The 24,327-nt window shown below is 43.6% G+C and overlaps 2 protein-coding genes across 3 annotated transcripts in view; both read left to right on the top strand.

The window, feature by feature from the left end:
- The first annotated feature begins 1,118 nt into the window (after positions 1 to 1,118).
- Positions 1,119 to 24,327, top strand: part of LOC130267653 (E3 ubiquitin/ISG15 ligase TRIM25-like) — a 29,892-nt gene continuing 6,683 nt past the window's right edge. Inside the window, exons 1-2 of the mRNA XM_056517710.1 lie at positions 1,119 to 2,335; positions 22,652 to 22,783. Coding sequence (XP_056373685.1) covers positions 1,151 to 2,335; positions 22,652 to 22,699 — 1,233 coding nt within the window. The 5' untranslated portion in view covers positions 1,119 to 1,150 and the 3' untranslated portion in view covers positions 22,700 to 22,783. The remainder of the gene's footprint in view (positions 2,336 to 22,651; positions 22,784 to 24,327) is intronic.
- LOC130267652 (uncharacterized) lies at positions 7,625 to 15,420 on the top strand. Of its 2 annotated transcripts, none has more exons than XM_056517709.1 (2): positions 7,625 to 7,648; positions 9,463 to 15,420. In XM_056517709.1, the coding sequence occupies exon 2, from the start codon at positions 9,798 to 9,800 to the stop codon at positions 14,886 to 14,888; it is 5,091 nt and encodes a 1,696-aa protein (XP_056373684.1). In that variant the 5' UTR covers positions 7,625 to 7,648; positions 9,463 to 9,797; the 3' UTR covers positions 14,889 to 15,420. The 2 variants fall into 2 exon arrangements, with proteins under 2 accessions (XP_056373684.1, XP_056373683.1); XM_056517708.1 differs by lacking the exon at positions 7,625 to 7,648 and adding an exon at positions 9,238 to 9,281.

The raw sequence follows: 24,327 nt of genomic DNA, 5'->3' as shown, positions 1-24,327 counted from the left end.
AACAATTCAAAACCCATGTTTGACTACACAATCCCTTCGGAAAGATCTGGCAGACACTGGAGTTGTGGTACACTATTCCACTATAAAGAGATACTTGTACAAATATGGTCTTCATGGAAGAGTCATCAGAAGAAAACCTCTTCTAAGTCCTCACCACAAAAATCAGCGTTTAAACTTTGCAAATGAACATATAGACAAGCCTGATGCATTTTGGAAACAAGTTCTGTGGATCGATGAGGTTAAAATTGAACTTTTTGGCCGGAATGAGCAAAGGTACGTTTGAAGAAGAAGGGGAACAGAATTTAATGAAAAGAATCTGTGTCCAACTGTTAAGCATGGGGGTGGATCAATCATGCTTTGGGGTTGTATTGCAGCCAGTGGCACAGGGAACATCTCACGAGTAGAAGGAAAAATGGATTCAATAAAATTTCAGCAAATTTTGGATGCTAACTTGATGCCATCTGTGAAAAAGCTGAAGTTAAAGAGAGGATGGCTTCTACAAATGGATAATGATCCTAAACACATGAATCCACGGGGGATTACATCAAGGGGCGTAAACTGAAGGTTTTGCCATGGCCTTCACAATCTCCTGACCTCAACATAATTGAAAATCTACGGATAGACCTTAAAAGAGCAGTGCGTGACAGACAGCCCAGAAATCTCAAAGAACTGGAAGACTTTTGTAAGGAAGAATGGGCAAAGATACCTCAAACAAGAATTGAAAGACTCTTGGATGACAGGCAGCGGTGGCACGCACATTAGATAAGCTGAAGGGTGCATGCGCTGGGACCTGCGTGTCAATCACACAGCGATCCCAGCGCTGACATACAGTGGGTGGGCGTGGCGGCGGCGGGGCATCGCGTACCTCGTGCCACGCCTACCCGACTGTCAGTGGCTTTGATAAAAAGCTTTTTTTAGGGGTCATAAAAGCCTGCAAAAATTAGGTAAAAACATTGCTATACACACCACCTGCACACAGTACAAAGGCTGTGTGCAGGTTATTGTACACAGATTTCATGACAGTTACGCTTTAAGGGGTTAATAGTGAGTGATCTTGTTCTGCCCTGCCCTGTGGAGACAAGTATAAACTCGCCCTCTGGTTTCCGAGTGGAGAGAATTGTAGTTTCGTTTCTCTCTTCCTCTGTCGGCCATGGCGTCTTCTGCTCTGAGAGACGAGCTGGACTGTTCCATCTGTCTGATCACTTATACAGATCCTGTAATGCTGAGATGTGGACACAACTTCTGCCGGGTCTGTATTGATCGTGCGCTGGATACACAGGCCAAGTCTGGACTTTATTCCTGTCCTGAATGTAGAGAAGAGTTTCAGGAGCGGCCGACACTGATGAGGGACATCGCTCTGAGGAACATAATGGAGAACTTCCTGGTTACTGATCCAACACCGACAGAACCCGGGATCTTCTGCACTTACTGTGTGGACTCTCCTGTCCCTGCTGTGAAGTCCTGTCTGCACTGTGAGGCTTCTCTGTGTGATAAACATCTGAGAGTTCACAGCAAATCACCAGAACACGTCTTATCTGACCCCACCACTTCTCTGGAGGACAGGAAATGTTCTGTCCATAAGAAGGTCCTGGAATATTACTGCACTGAGGACGCTGCTTGTATCTGTGTGTCCTGCAGTTTGGCCGGAGAACATCGGGGACACCAGGTGGAGATGATGGATGAGGCCTCTGAGAAGAAGAAGAAGAAACTGAGAAATGTTCTCCAGAAACTGATCCCAAAGAGAGAGAAGACTGAGGAAAGAGTCCGGAGTCTGGAGGAACGCAGGAGAAAAGCTCAAGAGAAATCATCTGGAGAAGCGGAGAGAGTCACTGCCCTGTTTATAGACATGAGGAGACGGCTGGACGACCTGGAGAAGAAGGTCCTGAGTGAGATCTCCAGGCAGGAGAAGGAAGAGTCACTGTCACTGTCTGCTCTGATCCATCAGCTGGAAATAAAGAAGGACGAGCTGTCCAGGAAGATGAGACACATTGAGGAGCTGTGTAACATGGCGGATCCACTGACTGTCTTACAGGAACCAGACACAGGTGACTTGTGTGATCCTGAGGAGGGGGGAGGGGATGAGGACACAGGGGGACATGATAAGACACATGATGTAGATGATCTGGATGTGACTGTGATCTCAGACACATTCCGCACATTATGTGACATAATATCAGGTATAAGGATCTATGGGGAGGGTCCTGCAGACATATTACTGGATGTAAACACGGCTCAGAATTATCTCCTTATATCAGACGACCTGAAAACTGCAACATGGACAGAAATAACACAGAATCGTCCAGAAACAGCAGAGAGATTCCAGGATTATCATCAGGTGATGAGCAGAAGGAGATTTACCTCAGGACGACATTACTGGGATGTGGAGATCAGTAGATCAGGATGGAGGAGGGTGGGGATGTGTTATCCCAGTATAGACAGGAGGGGAGATCAGTCATGGATTGGAAATAATAACAAGTCCTGGGGTTTGGGGAGGTATAATAATGATAATAATGATGAGTATTATGTGATACATGACAGTGAAGAGATCTGGTTACCTCACCAGGTCTCCAGTAATAGAGTCAGGATCTGTCTGGATTATGGGGCCGGGCAGCTGTCCTTTTATGAGCTGTGTGACCCCATCAGACACTTACACACCTTCACCACCACCTTCACCGAGCCCCTTCATGCTGCATTATGGGTATGGGGAGGTTCTATAAAGATATTAGGGGGAGGCAGAAACTGGAAGAAACCATCATAATATAATAAACTGCTGAGAGAAACCAAGATCCTGATTGGTGGATTATTTAGCCAATGGGATGAATGAGGAGGCGGGGCTACAGGGGATGATTCCTACATGGCAGCCGTCCCTATGACTAGATCACATGGTCTCATTGATTGACACATTTCTACATATTGGGGTAATCAGGTGTTTAGAGGATTATTTCTGCCTTAATGATATTAAAGGGGATTTCACAGGGTAATATTGTCTAAGACCAAAGGGTAGAAATTCATATCCCCCATACTCATAGTGCCCCCTCGAAAGCTTCTACAGTAACCAGTGCTGTACATATAGTGCCGCCATAATGTTTCCTCTATTCTGTATATAGCACCATAATAATGTCTCCCAAAGTGCCCATATAATTGTGTTATAGATATATATATATATAGTGCCGCCATAATGTGTCCTCTATTCTGTATATAGCATCATAATAATGTCTCCCAAAGTGCCCATATAATTGTGTTACAGATATATATATATAATGCCGCCATATTGTGTCCTCTATTCTGTATATAGCAACATAATAATGTCTCCCAAAGTGCCCATATAATTGTGTTATAGATATATATATATATATATATATATATATAGTGCCGCCATAATGTGTCCTCTATTCTATACATAGCAACATAATAATGTCTCCCAAAGTGCCTATATAATTGTGTTATAGATATATATATATATATAGTGGCGCCATAATGTGTCCTCTATTCTGTATATAGCCCCATAATAATGTCTCCCAAAGTGCCCATATAATTGTGTTATAGATATATATATATATAGTGCCGCCATAATGTGTCCTCTATTCTGTATATAGCATCATAATAATGTCTCCCAAAGTGCCCATATAATTGTGTTACAGATATATATATATAATGCCGCCATATTGTGTCCTCTATTCTGTATATAGCAACATAATAATGTCTCCCAAAGTGCCCATATAATTGTGTTATAGATATATATATATATATATATATATATATATATATAGTGCCGCCATAATGTGTCCTCTATTCTATACATAGCAACATAATAATGTCTCCCAAAGTGCCTATATAATTGTGTTATAGATATATATATATATATAGTGGCGCCATAATGTGTCCTCTATTCTGTATATAGCCCCATAATAATGTCTCCCAAAGTGCCCATATAATTGTGTTATAGATATATATATATATATAGTGCCGCCATAATGTGTCCTCTATTCTATACATAGCACCATAATAATGTCTCCCAAAGTGCCCATATAATTGTCTTATAGATATATATAAATATATATAGTGCCGCCATAATGTTTCCTCTATTCTATACATAGCACCATAATAATGTCTCCCAAAGTGCCCATATAATTGTGTTATAGAGATATATAGATATATATATATAGTGCCGCCATAATGTGTCCTCTATTCTGTATATAGCCCCATAATAATGTCTCCCAAAGTGCCCATATAATTGTGTTATAGATATATATATATATATATATAGTGCCGCCATAATGTGTCCTCTATTCTGTATATAGCAACATAATAATGTCTCCCAAAGTGCCCATATAATTGTCTTATAGATATATATATATAATGCCGCCATATTGTGTCCTCTATTCTGTATATAGCAACATAATAATGTCTCCCAAAGTGCCCATATAATTGTGTTATAGATATATATATATATAGTGCCGCCATAATGTGTCCTCTATTCTGTATATAGCAACATAATAATGTCTCCCAAAGTGCCCATATAATTGTGTTATAGATATATATATATATATATATATAGTGCCGCCATAATGTGTCCTCTATTCTGTACATAGCAACATAATAATGTCTCCCAAAGTGCCCATATAATTGTGTTATAGATATATATATATATAGTGCCGCCATAATGTTTCCTCTATTCTGTATATAGCAACATAATAATGTCTCCCAAAGTGCCCATATAATTGTGTTATAGATATATATATATATATATAGTGCCGCCATAATGTTTCCTCTATTCTGTACATAGCAACATAATAATGTCTCCCAAAGTGCCCATATAATTGTGTTATAGATATATATATATATATATATATATATATAGTGCCGCCATAATGTTTCCTCTATTCTGTACAGAGCACCATAATAATGTCTCCCAAAGTGCCCATATAATTGTGTTATAGATATATATATATATAGTGCCGCCATAATGTTTCCTCTATTCTGTATATAGCAACATAATAATGTCTCCCAAAGTGCCCATATAATTGTGTTATAGAGATAATGTGTCCTCTATTCTGTACATAGCAACATAATAATGTCTCCCAAAGTGCCCATATAATTGTGTTATAGATATATATATAGTGCCGCCATAATGTTTCCTCTATTCTGTATATAGCAACATAATAATGTCTCCCAAAGTGCCCATATAATTGTGTTATAGATATATATATATAGTGCCGCCATAATGTTTCCTCTATTCTGTACATAGCAACATAATAATGTCTCCCAAAGTGCCCATATAATTGTGTTATATATATATAGATATATATATATAGTGCCGCCATAATGTTTCCTCTATTCTGTATATAGCACCATAATAATGTCTCCCAAAGTGCCCATATAATTGTGTTATAGATATATATATATATATATAGTGCCACCATAATGTGTCCTTTATTCTGTACATAGCAACATAATAATGTCTCCCAAAGTGCCCATATAATTGTGTTATATATATATATATATAGTGCCGCCATAATGTGTCCTCTATTCTGTATATAGCAACATAATAATGTCTCCCAAAGTGCCCATATTATTGTGTTATAGATATATATATATATATATATATATATATATATATATGTATATATATATATATATATATATATATATATATATATATATATACATATAGTGCCGCCATAATGTGTCCTCTATTCTGTACATAGCAACATAATAATGTCTCCCAAAGTGCCCATATAATTGTGTTATAGATATATATATGTAGTGCCGCCATAATGTGTCCTCTATTCTGTACATAGCAACATAATAATGTCTCCCAAAGTGCCCATATAATTGTGTTATAGATATATATATATAGTGCCGCCATAATGTTTCCTCTATTCTGTACATAGCAACATAATAATGTCTCCCAAAGTGCCCATATAATTGTGTTATAGATATATATATATATAGTGGCGCCATAATGTGTCCTCTATTCTGTACATAGCAACATAATAATGTCTCCCAAAGTGCCCATATAATTGTGTTATAGATATATATATATAGTGGCGCCACTGGCGTTGCGACCGGGGTGCGGGGGGTGCGGCCCGCACCGGGTGACACCATCCTGATGGGGTGACACCAGGTACGCCGCCGGTCCTCAGTTGCGCTGCCTGTCTCCGTACTAGCAGCACCCCCCCGGCCCCCACTTGCGCTGTGTCTGTAATAGCATTAAATCCCCCCCCCCCCGGCCCTCACTTGTTGCGCCTCCGTACTAGCAGCCCCCCCCCACCCCCGTCACCTGCACAGTGAGCCGGCCTGCGCCCCCACGTCTTCTGTTGCGCCGGTCCGACGTCCCTCCGCAGGGCCGGCGCAGGAGGACGTGACGTCACTCGCAGAGCGCCCAGAGAGAAGGAGCGCTGCGCTGGATGGGTGAGTAAGTGAGTGTGTGTCTGTCTCACTCTCTCTGTTTGTGTGTCTGTCTGTGTGTGACTGTGTGTCTGAGTGTGTGTGTGTGTGTCTGTGAGTGTGTGTCTCTATGTGTGTGTCTGTCGCTATCTCTGTCTGTGTGTGGCTCTCTGTCTTTGTGTGACTGTGTGTGTGTGACTGTGTGTATGTGTCTCTCTGTGAGTGTGTGTCTCTCTGACTGTGTGTGTCTCTCTCTATCTGTGTGTGTCTCTGTGTTGTGTGTGTGGGGGTTTTTTTTGTGTGTGTGGGGAGGTTTTTTTTTTTGAACCAGTGATCTAATGTGGGGAGACTTTGACCTATTGTGGGGAACCTGCGGCCTGATGGGGGGAAACTACTACCAAATGCGTGGAATCTATGCTACCTAATGTGTGGAATCTGTGCTACCTAATGTGGGGAATCTGTGCTACCTAATGTGGGGAAATTACTACCAAATGTGGGTAATCTATGCTACCTAATGTGGGGAAACTGCTACCTACCTAATGTGGGGGAACTGATACCTACCTAATATGGGGAACTGCTACCTACCTAATGTGGGGGAACTGCTACCTACCTTAAGTGGGGGAACTGCTGCCTACCTAATGCTCCCCCCTGGCAGTAGCACCCTTATCATCCACCAGCAAACCCCCCCAGCAGCAGCACCTCCATCAGCAGATCCTGATGGTGGATGATGGGGGTGCTCCTGTCAGGAGGATGATCCTGCCGATGGATGATGGGGGTGATACTGCCAGGGGGGGATGGCCAGTAGCACCCTCATCATCCTCCAGCAACACCTCCCCAGTACTAGCACCCCCATCATCCACTAGCAACACCACCAGATTTATATTCAGAGGGTACAGTGTGTGGCAGATTTATATTCAGAGGGTACAGTATGTGGCAGATTTATATTCAGAGGGTACAGTATGTGGTAGTATTATATTCAGAGGGTACAGTGTGTGGCGGTATATTCAGAGGGTACAGTATGTGTTGGTATTATATTCAGAATGTACAGTGTGTGGTAGTATTATATTCAGTGGGTATGGTGTATGGAAGGTTTATAATCAAAGAGTATAGTGTATTGTAGTATTATATTTAGAGGATACAGTGTCTGGCAGGTTTATAATAATACTTGTTTTCATATAGAGGATGAGAATGCGCTGACATAGTGAGGAGACGTCTGGGCGTCACATTCTGCAGAGAGAAGTTTTAGCTGGAACAGGCGGTATGTTTCTTCTGAATTAGATAAGGAAAGACTATACAGAAGACGTCACCTGTAGTCACTGATATCATTGTGTATTCTCCTCACTATAGAGAAGACGTCACCTGTAGTCACTGATATCATTGTGTATTCTCCTCACTATAGAGAAGACGCCACCTGTAGTCACTGATATCATTCTGTATTCTCCTCACTATAGAGAAGATGTCACCTTTAGTCACATATATCATTGTACATTCTCCTCACTATAGAGAAGACGTCACCTGTAGTCACTGATATCATTGTGTATTCTCCTCACTATAGAGAAGACGTCACCTGTAGTCACTGATATCATTGTGTATTCTCCTCACTATAGAGAAGACGTCACCTGTAGTCACTGATATCATTGTGTATTCTCCTCACTATAGAGAAGACGTCACCTGTAGTCACTGATATCATTGTACATTCTCCTCACTATAGAGAAGACGTCACCTGTAGTCACTGATATCATTGTACATTCTCCTCTCTGTGTCCTATCAGAGCTGTAGTCACTTGTCAGTTCTACAGTTATGATGAGTGAAACTATAACTCCCAGCATAACCTCACCACTGCATAAAGGAGTACTCTACTGGAAAAAAAATATATATAATCAACTGGTGCTACAAAGTTAAACAGATTTATAAATTACTTCTACTTAAAAATCGTAATCCTTCCAGTACTTATTAGCTGCTGTATAAGTGATTCACAGGAAGTTCTTTTCTTTTTAAATTTATTTTCTGTCTGACCACAGTGCTCTGTGCCGACACCTCTGTCCATGTCAAGAACTGTCCATAGTAGGAGCAAATCCCCATAGCAAACCAATCCTGCTCTGGACAGTTCCTAACATGGACAGACAGAGCACTGTAGACAGACTGGAAAGAACTACACAACTTCCTGTGGAGAATACAACAGCTTATAAGTACTGTAAGGATTAAGATTTTAAATAGAAGTAATTTAAAAATCTGTTTAACTTTCTGGCACCATTTGATATAAAAGAAAATGTTTTCCAGTGGAGTACCCCTTTAAGTAATTCTGGGAGCTGTATATTTAAATGGTGAAAACTTCTTTAACACTTTCCTATTCTGTGGCAGCTGGTATATCTGATTATTATACTGGAATTTCTCACAATGAGCTACAACAGTGGTGTCTGTCACAACAGGCTAAAAACTTACTGGGGGGAGGGGGGAGGTATGGGGGTGACACCATTTTCTACCGCACCGGGTGACACCAACCCTAGCAACGCCACTGAGTGGCGCCATAATGTGTCCTCTATTCTGTACATAGCAACATAATAATGTCTCCCAAAGTGCCCATATAATTGTGTTATAGATATATATATATAATGCCGCCATAATGTGTCCTCTATTCTGTATATAGCAACATAATAATGTCTCCCAAAGTGCCTGTGCTGCCTTCGCAATGTATTTTACATGCTTGGCACTCAGCAGGGTCTGTTCCTTTAAGACCCTCCATTTTCTTGAAGCCTAGAGGCGGGCCTTCTCTCTAAAGCATAGGGCTAGCTCCGGCATGTCTCATTCATTCCAGCTCCAGCCACCACAGTGACCAGATCCACAGGTCTTAAAGCTAATACAGACTGCAAATCTGATAAATACCAAAGCCTGTGAGTAAGGAATTGTTAGTTAGCCTGTGTAGAGAGATGCTAGGCATTTGTAGATAGATAATGTGTTTTCAGTGTGTAGTAAGTGAGCACATGTTAGACCCTATCTATGTATTAGCTATGCATAATGTAAGGCACTTGAATAGCCATGCTTATATTTGTCTTTCATATGTTTGTTTTACAGTTTTACCGCACTTTCATTATATCTCAGTAAAGATTACATCAGTTAAGCAAACCAGCGTGTCTTTCCTTGAGATTCGGTATAAACTTGATGTGAAGCTGTGTCCACGAGACAGCGGAGACATTATAGTAAAAAGGCTTTTAAAACGTTATCAGAAGCAGTTAATCAGCTTTGAATCGTCCGCAGCAGTAAAAAAGACTCATAAATCTTCTGCCCTACAGTCTGTGTCGGAGTAAGGGCGCGAAGCACTAGAAAGTAAAACTAATTCTCTCACGTGCTATAACACCGCTGTGCTGTGTCCAGTCATCATCATTATCTGCGCTGCCAGCTAAATCAAGATGCAGAACCCAGAGAACAGCACTCTGACAGTTAACCCTCAATGCTCCTATAAAGAGGAAGACACCTTGCAAAGAAGTAGATCTAGGTGCACAACATTGTCTAGAGCGTCCAGTCAAACAAATCTAACTTCGGTTAGCGCCGATGCATCAAGATTTAAACGCCATAGTTCAAGACACTCAAGCACCACCAGCCTGTCATCCGCTAGCGCCATAGCAACTAAGGCAAGAGCGAAAGCAGAGGCAGCTTGTGCAATGGCGTCCTATGCAAAGCAGGAAGCTGAATTGATGAAAGAACAAGCAAAAAGTGAATCTGAAGCACTTAGAAGAAAAGCTGAATTGATGAAAGAACAAGCTGAAGCACTTAGAAGAAAAGCTGAAGTGCAAGCATCTTTACACTTACTGCAACAGCAGAAAAACGCTGCAGCAGCCTTAGCCGAGGCAGAAGTTCTCACAAGGGCTGCCGAAGCTCAGTTCGCTGACATAGAAACCCAGATGTCACCCCTCAGCGCAAGCCAACGTACCCGTGAGTACATACAGTCACAAGCAACCATGTACACTGACCAGCAGTTCAATGACACACCAAGGCCATCATTGACTCCACCAGCAATAAGCAACTTTGATTCTACGCAACACTGCAAGACTGAATCAGAACCTCAGGGTAGGAAGTCAAGTGGTCACATCCTCAGAGACCAATCTGCCAACCTGACAAGAGTGCAAACGGATGCTGATGTACTCCCTCCTCAAGCAAATACAAGTCTGGATTATAGCAGAAAGACTTACAACAGAGGAGAAGAAAGCAGACTTAGTCAAGTACCTCATCAGCCTTACCAGCCGCAGCCATACCCTGAGTTTACACCCAGGAAGTATTCACCAGATGCAGCAAGAGCTACAGAGGTAGCAAGATTCCTGATGCGCCGTGAGATAGTGAGCGCTGGTCTAATGAAATTCGACGACCGTCCAGAAAACTACTGGGCCTGGAAGTCATCTTTCCTAAGCGGTACCCAAGACTTAGATCTGACAGACAGAGAAAAGCTTGATCTGCTCGTCAAATGGCTAGGACCAGAGTCCACTGAGCAAGCCCAAAGAATCAGATCAGTACATGTTCATGACGCAGCAGCAGGACTTGCAATGGTGTGGAGGAGACTAGAACACTGCTATGGGTCACCTGAAGTGATTGAAGATGCTCTTCTGAAGAGGATAGAAAACTATCCAAGAATGACAAACAAAGACAATCAAAAGCTGAGAGGGTTTGGGGACCTACTCTTAGAAATAGAAGCCGCTAAGTCTAGTGGATATCTGCCAGGTCTCTCATACTTAGATACAGCATGTGGAGTTGATCCCATAATCGAGAAACTTCCTTTCAACTTGCAGGAAAGGTGGGTCACTCAAGCATCAAGATACAAGAAAGAACATCGAGTCGCATTTCCATCATTTGCCTTCCTTGCTGAATTCATCGTAGACCAAGCTGAAACATGCAATGATCCAAGCTTTGCTTTCCTGAACAAGAGAACTGCAAGCTCCCCAAAGGTAGAGCAAAAACATCCAACGCCTTACAAAGAACGCAGAGCAACAGTTTCTGTACGGAAGACAGAAGTCTCGCCTGAGTCTGCAGTCAATCAGGAAGACAGCGCAAGTAAGAAAGTTGAGGAGCCAGACAAAATATGTCTCATCCACAACAAGCCTCATCCACTAAGAAAATGTCGCAGTTTCAGAAGTAAGACATTAGAAGAGCGCAAAGCTTACCTTAAAGACAATCACATTTGTTTCAGATGTTGCGCTTCAATTCAGCATCTTGCAAAAGACTGTACAAAAACAATAAAATGCACAGAGTGCAACAGTGACAAACACCTGTCAGCACTGCACCCAGGACCACCACCATGGAAACAAGAAGTTCCAGCAACTCAAGAAGATCATGGTGGGGAGCAAGGCGAGAGTACAATGCCAGCAGTAACCTCAAAGTGTACTGAGATCTGTACAGAGCAGGGCCGACCCAGATCATGTTCCAAGATATGCTTAGTCAAGGTGTATCCTGCAGGCTTCAGAGAAAAAGCAATCAAGATGTACACAGTCTTGGATGAACAGAGTAACAGATCTCTGGCAAAAACAGAGTTCTTTGACCTCTTCGGTGACAAAGGAAGTCCAACTCCATACACCCTGAAGACTTGTTCTGGAGTTGTAGAGACAACAGGGAGAAGAGCAAACAACTACATCATTGAGTCATTAGATGGAAAGACAAAGGTGACTCTTCCTACCCTCATAGAATGTGATGAGATACCAGACGACAGGTCAGAGATCCCCACACCTGAAGTTGCTCGTCATCACCCCCATCTGGTGCGAATAGCAGACCAGATACCAGCACTAGATCCAGATGCTGCAATCATCCTTCTACTTGGGAGAGATATCCTCAAAGTGCACAAAGTCAGAGAACAGTACAATGGGCCACACAATGCACCATTTGCACAACGCCTTGATCTCGGATGGATCATCATTGGAGAAGTATGTCTAGACGGACTCCACAAACCAGAAAAGGTAAATGTCTACAGAACACATCTGTTACAGAATGGTCGTTCATCTTGTCTTTGCCCATGTACCAACAGTCTACACATTAAAGAGAGACTTGTAAACCCAACACATCATCCGAGTATCCAGAGGTGCATGGAAGACTTAGCCTCAACTGGAGATACAGATGAACTGGGCTGTAAGGTGTTTGAAAGAACACGAGATGACGACAAGCTAGCACCCTCGGTGGAAGATACTCTCTTCCTTGAGATCATGGACAGAGAAGTCTTCAGAGACAAATCAGGCAGCTGGGTAGCCCCTCTACCCTTCCGGTCACCACGCCATCGCCTTCCTGACAACAAAGTACAAGCAGAGAAACGCTTCACCTCGTTACAGCACATGCTACAAAGAAAGCCAAATATGAAGAAACACTTCCAAGCCTTCATGCAGAAGATCTTTGATAACGATCAAGCTGAAAGGGCACCACCACTACAAGAGAACCAAGAACACTGGTACTTACCAATATTTGGGGTGCACCATCCTCAGAAACCAGGCCAGATACGGGTAGTATTTGACTCTAGTGCGAAGCACAAAGGCCTCTCACTAAATGATGTCCTTCTCAGCGGACCTGACCTGAACAATACACTCCTTGGAGTACTCATCAGGTTCAGAAAAGAACTCGTAGCAGTGACAGCAGACGTACAACAGATGTTCTACTGTTTCCTTGTTCGTGAAGATCACAGAGACTACTTAAGGTTCCTGTGGTATGCAGACAATGACTTTAACAAAGAAATCACAGAGTACAGGATGAAGGTACATGTGTTTGGAAACAGCCCTTCTCCAGCTGTAGCTATCTACAACCTGAGACGAGCAGCACAACAAGGTGAAAGACATGGTCAAGAAGCCACACAGTTCGTCATGAAGAACTTCTACGTAGATGATGGACTTGCTTCTTTCTCCAGCAACGAAGAAGCTATCAACGTCCTGAAAAGTACAAGAGAAATGTTGGCAGAATCCAACATAAGACTGAACAAGGTAGCTTCCAACAGCAACAGAGTCATGGAAGCATTTCCAATGGAAGACCGTGCTAAAGACCTCAAAGACTTGGATCTAGGAACAGAATCACCACCCTTGCAAAGAAGTCTTGGGATTAGTTGGGACCTGAAGACTGACAGTTTCACCTTCAGGGTCTCCAGAGAAGAGAAGCCATTCACAAAAAGAGGTGTCCTATCTACAGTCAACAGTCTTTACGACCCCCTGGGGTTCGTAGCACCCATCATCATGCAAGGTAAAGCTCTTTGGAGACAGATAACTACTGAGCAAGAACAAAGTGATGGGGACATACCTGTACCTGAAGAGAAGGAAATGCAGTGGAAGTTGTGGAAAGACTCATTGTTAGAGCTTGAACAACTCAACATCCCTAGACCATACATATCTGTTTCCTTGTCTGCTACAAAGAGAAGAGAAATATGCATATTCTCTGACGCCTCCACTATGGCTATCGCATCTGTCGCCTACCTTAGGGTAATAGACACTGAGGGACAAAGCCATGTCGGGTTCCTCATGGGAAAATCTAAGCTGGCTCCCAGACCGGCTCACACTGTCCCACGTCTAGAACTTTGTGCTGCTGTCTTAGCTGTAGAGATGGCAGACATGATTACAACAGAACTGGACATCGAGATCCATGCAATTAACTTTTATACAGACAGCAAGATTGTGTTAGGATATATTCACAATGCTTCAAGAAGATTTTATACATACGTGGCCAACAGAGTGACACGTATCAGAAAGTCTACAAGTCCAGAACAGTGGCATCACATCTGCACAGACAAGAACCCAGCTGATCATGGGACAAGATTGGTGCCAGCCACTGCACTCAAGCAAACTAACTGGTTTGTAGGTCCATATTTTCTTCGTAAACCAGAAACCAAAGAAAATACTCAGGTAGAGACCTTTCAGCTCATAGAACCAGATCAAGACAAAGAGGTAAGACCTCAAGTGACAGTTTGTAGGACTATAGTTACAAGAGACAGTCTGGGCGCTCATAGATTTGAAAGGTTTTCCAGCTGGAAGTCGCTGACCCGTGCAATCGGAAAACTTATCTGTCTAGCCAGATCCTCCTGCAGAGCTACCAATACTGATCAGCATAGCAATGACCACCTTGAACAAGCCAAGGTCACGATCATCAGATGCGTCCAACAGGAAGTCTTTAAAGAAGAAATCCAAGGCCTTCTGAAAAAGGAAGAGATTTCTCAACACAATTCACTCAAAGACTTGTACACCAAGCAATGGAAACAAGTTCAAAGTCTTGCGGACATTTTCTGGAAGAGGTGGAGACAGGAATACCTGATAATATTCCAGCCACGCAAGAAATGGCAAGATGACAAACCCAATTTACAAGTTGGAGACATTGTCTTACTGAAAGACTCTCAGGCCCACAGGAACGAGTGGCCTATTGGACTCATTGTGAGGACTGATCCTAGTAGTGATGCTAGAGTTAGAAAGGTTGAAGTTAGGATTGTTAGACAGGGCATTCCCAAAGTGTATGCAAGGCCAATTTCTGAAGTAGTTTTACTCCTGTCCAAGGGTTAGTGGCATAACAAAAAGTATGCCAGGTGGGGAGTGTGCTGCCTTCGCAATGTAATTTAGATGCTTGGCACTCAGCAGGGTCTGTTCCTTTAAGACCCTCCATTTTCTTGAAGCCTAGAGGCGGGCCTTCTCTCTAAAGCATAGGGCTAGCTCCGGCATGTCTCATTCATTCCAGCTCCAGCCACCACAGTGACCAGATCCTTAGGACTTCTTAAAGCTAATACAGCCTGCAAATCTGATAAATACCAAAGCCTGTGAGTAAGGAATTGTTAGTTAGCCTGTGTAGAGAGATGCTCGGCATTTGTAGATAGATAATGTGTTTTCAGTGTGTAGTAAGTGAGCACATGTTAGACCCTATCTATGTATTAGCTATGCATAATGTAAGGCACTTGAATAGCCATGCTTATATTTGTCTTTCATATGTTTGTTTTACAGTTTTACCACTTTCATTATATCTCAGTAAAGATTACATCAGTTAAGCAAACCAGCGTGTCTTTCCTTGAGATTCGGTATAAACTTGATGTGAAGCTGTGTCCACGAGACAGCGGAGACATTATAGTGCCCATATAATTGTCTTATAGATATAGGATCAGCTTAAGGGGTAAATATAAAATTATAGATTTTCTTGTCTATTGGGATGTATGAGAGACATTTTTTGTGTCGTGATCAGTAGTTTTAATTGCTACCATTATGATATAGATGGAAATTTTTTAGCACTTTTTATCACAATTCTGCACACAGGTATACCTTTTTATATATTTTTTTGATGGGTGTGATTTCATTTTTTATTAAGGTGGGGCCTTTATATTTTATTTCCTTATACTTTTTGAGAACCACTTCAGCTGCCTTGGAAATCGGCCCCCTGCTAATATGCTGCAGGGGTGCAAATTGGGCACCTGCCAGATTCAGCTCTTCACAATATAAGCTCTTTTCTATTGATGGCAGCATTTAAGGAGTTAAATGACCAACATCAGCGTGACTATTGGTGTCGGCCATTGAGTTGAGTGCCAGGTGCTGATAGCAGCCGTCACTCACTGTCTATGAAGTGAGCTCAGCTGCTGATCTGGCTCCATAACTACATGACACTGTGCTGTAAGGCACTACTAGATCTTCCAGCCATTGACATATGCCGCAGATCCAGACTGTCTGTAGCATTGTATGTGGAGGATGGTTTCACGTTAATGCGGTTCAGGAAAGACCATTGTGTTGTAGGTGGGAGTAAGAGTTGGACAGTGAGTATGGATACTTGGCTGTCAGGTTGTTAGGTTTGTGACACCAGAAGTAGGGTTATAGTTAGTATGTGTGTCTGGTGGGGAGGGTTGTAGTATCCGGTGGGTAAAGTGTAACAACCCTGTAGTTAGCTGACAGTTCCCACTAACCATTACTCCAAAAGCAGCTATCCAGATCAAACTCCTTGGAATAAATACCTCAAAAGCCAGGATGTATGGATAACAGCTTGTCCTTTACTGATGTGCAGGTCCAATATACCAGAAGACAGTGATGATGATACAGGAATATCATACCTAATAGACATGTTAGGAGAGATAGCTGGTAGTAGTCACTATTGCAGTTCTTTAACAATCTGACCAATATGGACTTGTGGATTGTTTGACTTGTCTGTAGACTGACTTAACTTGACACTGACTCGACTTGGCTGAACTTCTGTTATAGCAGCTATCCAAGTGAGATGTCTGAGACATTACTGACCTAAGGACATCCAGAAGGAAGGCTCCAGATGTTACTCCTTCACTTTGGACAGGGTGGCACAGAGGATACCAAAGACGTACACTTGGGGTACAGGATAATGTCATGTTGGTACTTGGGGTACAGGATAATGACACTTGGGATACAGGATAATGACACTTGGGGTACAGGATAATGACACAATAACACTTGGGGTACAGGATAATGTCATGTTGGTACTTGGGGTACAGGATAATGACACTTGGGGTACAGGATGATAACACTTGGGGTACAGGATAATAACACTTGGGGTACAGGATAATGACACTTGGGGTACAGGATAATGACATAATAACACTTGGGGTACAGGATAATGTCATGTTGGTACTTGGGGTACAAGATAATGACACTTGGGGTAAAGGATAATGACACTTGGGGTACAGGATGGTAGCACTTGGGGTACAGGATAATAACACTTGGGGTACAGGATGATAACACTTGGGGTACAGGATGATAACACTTGGGGTACAGGATAATGACACTTGTGGTACAGGATGATAACACTTGGGGTACAGGATGATAACACTTGGGGTACAGGATAATGACACTTGGGGTACAGGATAATAACACTTGGGGTACAGGATGATAACACTTGGGGTACAGAATGATAACACTTGGGGTACAGGATGATAACACTTGGGGTACAGGATAATGACACTTTGGGTACAGGATGATAACACTTTGGGTACAGGATGATAACACTTGGGGTACAGGATGATAACACTTGGGGTACAGGATAATAACACTTGGGGTACAGGATGATAACACTTGGGGTACAGGATAATGACACTTGGGGTACAGGATAATGACACTTGGGGTACAGGATGATAACAATTGGGGTACAGGATAATGACACTTGGGGTACAGGATGATAACACTTGGGGTACAGGATAATAACACTTGGGGTACATGATAATAACACTTGTGGTACAGGATAATGACACTTGGGGTACAGTATAATGACACTTGGGGTACAGGATAATAACACTTGGGGTACAGGATAATGACACTTGGGGTACAGGATAATAACACTTGGGGTACAGGATAATAACACTTGGGGTACAGGATAATGACACTTGGGGTACAGGATAATGACACTTGTGGTACAGGATAATGACACTTGGGGTACAGGATAATGACACTTGGGGTACAGGATGATAACACTTGGGGTACAGGGTAATGACACTTGGGGTACAGGATAATGACACTTGGGGTACAGTATAATGACACTTGGGGTACAGGATAATAACACTTGGGGTACAGGATAATGACACTTGGGGTACAGGATAATGACACTTGGGGTACAGGATAATGACACTTGGGGTACAGGATAATGACACTTGGGGTACAGGATGATGACACTTGTGGTACAGGATAATGACACTTGGGGTACCGGATAATGACACTTGGGGTACAGGATAATAACACTTGGGGTACAGGATAATAACACTTGGGGTACAGGGTAATGACACTTGGGCTACAGGGTAATGACACTTGGGGTACAGGATAATGACACTTGGGGTACAGGATAATGACACTTGGGGTACAGGATAATGACACTTGGGGTACAGGATGATAACACTTGGGGTACAGGGTAATGACACTTGGGGTACAGGATGATAACACTTGGGGTACAGGATAATAACACTTGGGGTACAGGGTAATGACACTTGGGGTACAGGGTAATGATACTTGGGCTACAGGGTAATGACACTTGGGGTACAGGATGATAACACTTGGGGTACAGGGTAATGACACTTGGGGTACAGGGTAATGATACTTGGGCTACAGGGTAATGACACTTGGGGTACAGGATGATAACACTTGGGGTACAGGGTAATGATACTTGGGCTACAGGGTAATGACACTTGGGCTACAGGATAATAACACTTGGGGTACAGGGTAATGATACTTGGGGTACAGGATAATGACACTTGGGGTACAGGGTAATGATACTTGGGGTACAGGATGATAACACTTGGGGTACAGGGTAATGATGCTTGGGGTACAGGATAATGACACTTGGGGTACAGGATAATGACACTTGGGGTACAGGATGATGACACTTGGGGTACAGGATGATAACACTTGGGGTACAGGATGATAACACTTGGGGTACAGGATAATAACACTTGGGGTACAGGATAATAACACTTGGGGTACAGGATAATGACACTTGGGGTACAGGATAATAACACTTGGGGTACAGGATGATAACACTTGGGGTACAGGATAAAAACACTTGGGGTACAGGATAATAACACTTGGGGTACAGGATAATAACACTTGGGGTACAGGGTAATGATACTTGGGCTACAGGATAATAACACTTGGGGTACAGGATAATAACACTTGGGGTACAGGATAATAACACTTGGGGTACAGGATGATAACACTTGGGGTACAGGATAATAACACTTGGGGTACAGGATGATAACACTTGGGGTACAGGATAATAACACTTGGGGTACAGGATAATGACACTTGGGGTACAGGATAATGACACTTGGGGTACAGGATGATAACACTTGGGGTACCGGATAATAACACTTGGGGTACAGGATGATAACACTTGGGGTACAGGATGATAACACTTGGGGTACAGGATAATAACACTTGGGATACAGGATGATAACACTTGGGGTACAGGATAATAACACTTGGGGTACAGGATAATGACACTTGGGGTACAGGATAATGACACTTGGGGTACAGGATAATAACACTTGGGGTACAGGATAATAACACTTGGGGTACAGGATGATAACACTTGGGGTACAGGATAATAACACTTGGGGTACAGGATAATGACACTTGGGGTACAGGATAATGACACTTGGGGTACAGGATGATAACACTTGGGGTACCGGATAATAACACTTGGGGTACAGGATAATGACACTTGGGGTACAGGATGATAACACTTGGGGTACAGGATAATGACACTTGGGGTACAGGATGATAACACTTGGGGTACAGGATAAAAACACTTGGGGTACAGGATAATAACACTTGGGGTACAGGATAATAACACTTGGGGTACAGGATAATAACACTTGGGGTACAGGATAATGACACTTGGGGTACAGGATAATGACACTTGGGGTACAGGATGATAACACTTGGGGTACCGGATAATAACACTTGGGGTACAGGATAATGACACTTGGGGTACAGGATGATAACACTTGGGGTACAGGATAATGACACTTGGGGTACAGGATGATAACACTTGGGGTACAGGATAAAAACACTTGGGGTACAGGATAATAACACTTGGGGTACAGGATAATAACACTTGGGGTACAGGATAATAACACTTGGGGTACAGGGTAATGATACTTGGGCTACAGGATGATAACACTTGGGGTACCGGATAATAACACTTGGGGTACAGGATAATGACACTTGGGGTACAGGATGATAACACTTGGGGTACAGGATAATGACACTTGGGGTACAGGATAATAACACTTGGGGTACAGGATAATAACACTTGGGGTACAGGGTAATGATACTTGGGGTACAGGGTAATGACACTTGGGGTACAGGATGATAACACTGACACATATGGTACAAAAAACACACCGAAACATGAGGGGCGGAGTCAGCAGAGTCATTTTAATTAGGGGGTGGAGTCAGCAGAGTCATCTCATCATTAGAGGACAGGGTCAACAGCAGGGCCAGATTAGGGCTCTAACAATACTCTAACTCTCACCACAGCTTTTTCTAATCAGTTTTGCTGACATTGGAAATATCATTCATAAACACATAGCAGTGTTACATCACGTCACAAATATTACAAGCCAATAATGTAAAGGTAATTCCACGCAAAGCCAGATCTCTACACACCCAATTATCACCCAGTGACATCACCACTCGCAATAATCAGGGCGACCCCTGGATTCCCACTAAAGGGAACTATCATTGTGGTAGGAATAGATGAATAGATAAATTCATGACCAATTCCAATACTTTCACCAGTATCAGTTATAATTAGTGTTGAGCGGCATAGGCCATATTCGAATTCGCGAATATTCGCGAATATATGGACGAATATTCGTCATATATTCGCGAATATTCGCACATTCGTAATATTCTCGTTTTATTTTCGCATATTAGAGCCTTCTTTACACCACACAAGCTGGAAGCAGAGAGGGATGATCACTGTGATGTGTACTGTGGGAAAAAACAAACAAACAAAAAAAACGAATATTCGTAATTACGAATATATAGCGATATATTCGCGAATATTCGCGAATATTCGCGAATTCGCGAATATCCGATATTCGCGATTAAAATTCGTATTGCGAATATTCGCGAGCAACACTAGTTATAATATCATAAGTTATATTAATTGTCAAACCCACCATGTGGTGTACAGTATTACCTGCCTAGATTCAGGAATACTTACACTTACCTACAAATACCCAATTTACTAATAGATCCATGTCGGGCATAACAAGACATATAGGGGGAGATTTATCAAAACCTGTGCAGAGGAAGAGTGGTGCAGTTGCCCATGGCAACCAATCAGATTGCTTCTTTCATTTTCCACAGGCCTCTAAAGAGGCCTGTGGAAAATGAAAGAAGCAATCTGATTGGTTGCTATGGGCAACTGCACCACTCTTCCTCTGCACAGGTTTTGATCAATCTCTCCCATAGTTGATAACCATGATGGCGTTGTCCCTAGGATAGAGGTCACAGGATTGGAGAGAGTGCGCCCTCCCCGGAGAGGGGGAGATTGGTGTAAGGCTTTGTTCAGACGGGAGGCGTTTTGGATCCTATGCATGGACTCACGTTTCCCGTCTGGACTCAACTACAGACGTGATTTACCGTATTTTTCGCCGTATAAGACGCACTTTTTCTTCCCCAAAACTGGGGGGGGAAAAAAGTCGGTGCGTCTTATACGGCGAATACACCCCTATCGCGGCGGTCTCCCTGCGGCCATCAACGGCCGGGACCCGCGGCTAATACAGGACATCACCGATCGCGGTGATGCCCTGTATTAACCCTTCAGACGCGGCGATCAAAGCTGACCGCCGCGTCTGAAGGGAAAGTGACACTAACCCGGCTGTTCAGTCGGGCTGTTCGGGACCGCCGCGATTTCACCGCGGCGGTCCCGAACAGCCCGACTGAATAGCCGGGTTAGTGCTTACTGGACACCGGGAGGGACCTTACCTGCCTCCTCGGTGTCTTCTCCGTTCAGGGATCCCCTGTATGGCCGGCGCTCTCCTTCCTCGTCATCACGTATGTGTGTCGGCGTGCGTAACGACGTGACGACGGCGACGGAGAGCGAGGATACCGGCCGGCAGCAGAGACGTTCCGGAGCGACGGGGACAGCGATGGAGCGACATCCAGGGCAGCGGTGACGGGTCCGGAGCGGCGGGGAAACGTGAGTATTACCTCCTATACCAGTGGTCTTCAACCTGCGGACCTCCAGATGTTGCAAAACTACAACTCCCAGCATGCCCGGACAGCCAACGGCTGTCCGGGCATGCTGGGAGTTGTAGTTTTGCAACATCTGGAGGTCCGCAGGTTGAAGACCACTATTGGGAACAAAATCTTAAATTTTTTAGATTTTGCACCTAAAAATAGGGTGCGTCTCATACGCCGGTGCGTCCTATAGGACGAAAAATACGGTATCTTATATTTATTAATGTTTTGCATAAGTGTCTGGTGATATGTATCCCTGCATTTAGTTTATATATTTTTTTTTTTTATATTTCTATTTCTTCATTTTTGATATATATATATATATCTTTTGATACATTTGAACAAATTCAGATGTCCTTTGATGAATTCATGCTTCACCTGCGGGTTTACGCCCATGGGCGGGTTACATACCCCACCTTCCTCTATTCATTATGGGACATTAGGGTATATAAGGAAGACATGCTGGTTATTGTAGTTGCCATGATTAAGACGCGTTGGTGCGTTTTGTGTTGCTATTTTTCTATGTTTTTATTGTTGCTCGTGCACTGGATTTTTATATGAAGAAATAAACTTGAAATTTTACCCAGCTTTGGGAGCCGGAACTTCCTTTCCTTCTCCGTGATTACTCCACCTGAGGACTTGGCCTCAGAGATTTATCCGAAGCTCCCGCTGGTTCAGGTGTATTGTGCCACGATTCCTGGCATCTTGGATACGACTGGGTAAGCTGATATACCTCCTTTTCTATTGCCAGATTAGGGCTGTCTCGAAGACGGACCACTTCAGTATGATGGGGCCCCCAAACAATCCCCCTAAACAGTCCCCCCTCCCCGCCCACTGAGACTTGTTGCCGGCTAGCAGGGGTGGACTGACAACTCATGGGGCCCCCCATGCACCCGCACCCATATAGATGCTCCACTCACATACAAAAAATCATTTTTGGGGGGGTGTGGGTTCGTTTCTACGCAATATATTTTCCGGTTAAAATGACACATTATCTTCATTCTGTAGGTCCATATGATTACAACGATACCAAATTAACCCCTTAAGGGCCATGGACATACGCGTACGTCTAAGCACCCTGGTAGTTAAGGACCAAGGACATACGCGTACGTCTAAGCACCCTTGTAGTTAAGGACCAAGGACATACGCGTACGTCTAAGCACCCTGGTAGTTAAGGACCAAGGACATACGCGTACGTCTAAGCACCCTGGTAGTTAAGGACCAAGGACATACGCGTACGTCTAAGCACCCTGGTAGTTAAGGACCAAGGACATACGCGTACGTCTAAGCACCCTGGTAGTTAAGGACCAAGGACATACGCGTACGTCTAAGCACCCTGGTAGTTAAGGACCAAGGACATACGCGTACATCTAAGCACCCTGGTAGTTAAGGACCAAGGACATACGCGTACGTCTAAGCACCCTGGTAGTTAAGGACCAAGGACATACGCGTACGTCTAAGCACCCTGGTAGTTAAGGACCAAGGACGTACGCTTACGTCCGTGGGAATTTCGGTCCCTGCCGCGCACTGGGCAGGGACCGGACCAGGGTGACTGCTGATATCGATCAGCAGTCACCCCGCGCAAATGCCCAGGGGGGTCATTAGACCCCCCCCATGTCGGCGATCGGCGCAAATCGCAAGTGAATTCACACTTGCGATTTGCGCAATTACGGGTCATTACGGGTCTATGGTGACCCGGAAGATAAGGGGGATCGGGGGGGGGGGGGGGGGGGGTTAACTTTCATTTTCCCCTTTCTCCCAACCCACAATAGGCGGGGCAGAACGGGGAAACCGACGGGGACGGGCACCAGAGTCCACTTACCCTGCGGGCGAGGCTGCGGGCAACGATCGGTGTGGGAGATCGGCAGCTGGCTCCCTGGATCCTACGGAAGCCGGTAAGTTGCCTAGCAACTTCTGGAGGGCTACAGTTTGAGACCACTATACAGTGGTCTCTATACTGTAGCACTCCAGATGTTGCAAAACTACAACTCCCAGCATGCCCAGACAGCTGTTTGGGCATGCTGGGATTTGTAGTTTTGCAACAGCTGGAGGGCTACAGTTTGAGACCACTTTACAGTAGTCTCTAAACTATAGCCCTCCAGATCTTGCAGAACTACAACTCCTAGCATGCCCATACAACTGTTTGCTGTCTGGGCATGCTGGGATTTGTAGTTTTGCAACATCTGGAGGGCCACAGTTTGCAGTGGTCTCTATACTGTAGCTCTCCAGATGTTTCAGCATGCTGGGAGTTGTAGTTGCGTAC

The sequence above is a fragment of the Hyla sarda genome, chromosome 4 (assembly GCF_029499605.1).
Source record: "Hyla sarda isolate aHylSar1 chromosome 4, aHylSar1.hap1, whole genome shotgun sequence".
Lineage (NCBI taxonomy): Eukaryota > Metazoa > Chordata > Amphibia > Anura > Hylidae > Hyla > Hyla sarda.
The sequence above is the reverse complement of the archived record's forward strand: the minus strand, read 5'-3'. Positions and strand labels throughout refer to the sequence as shown.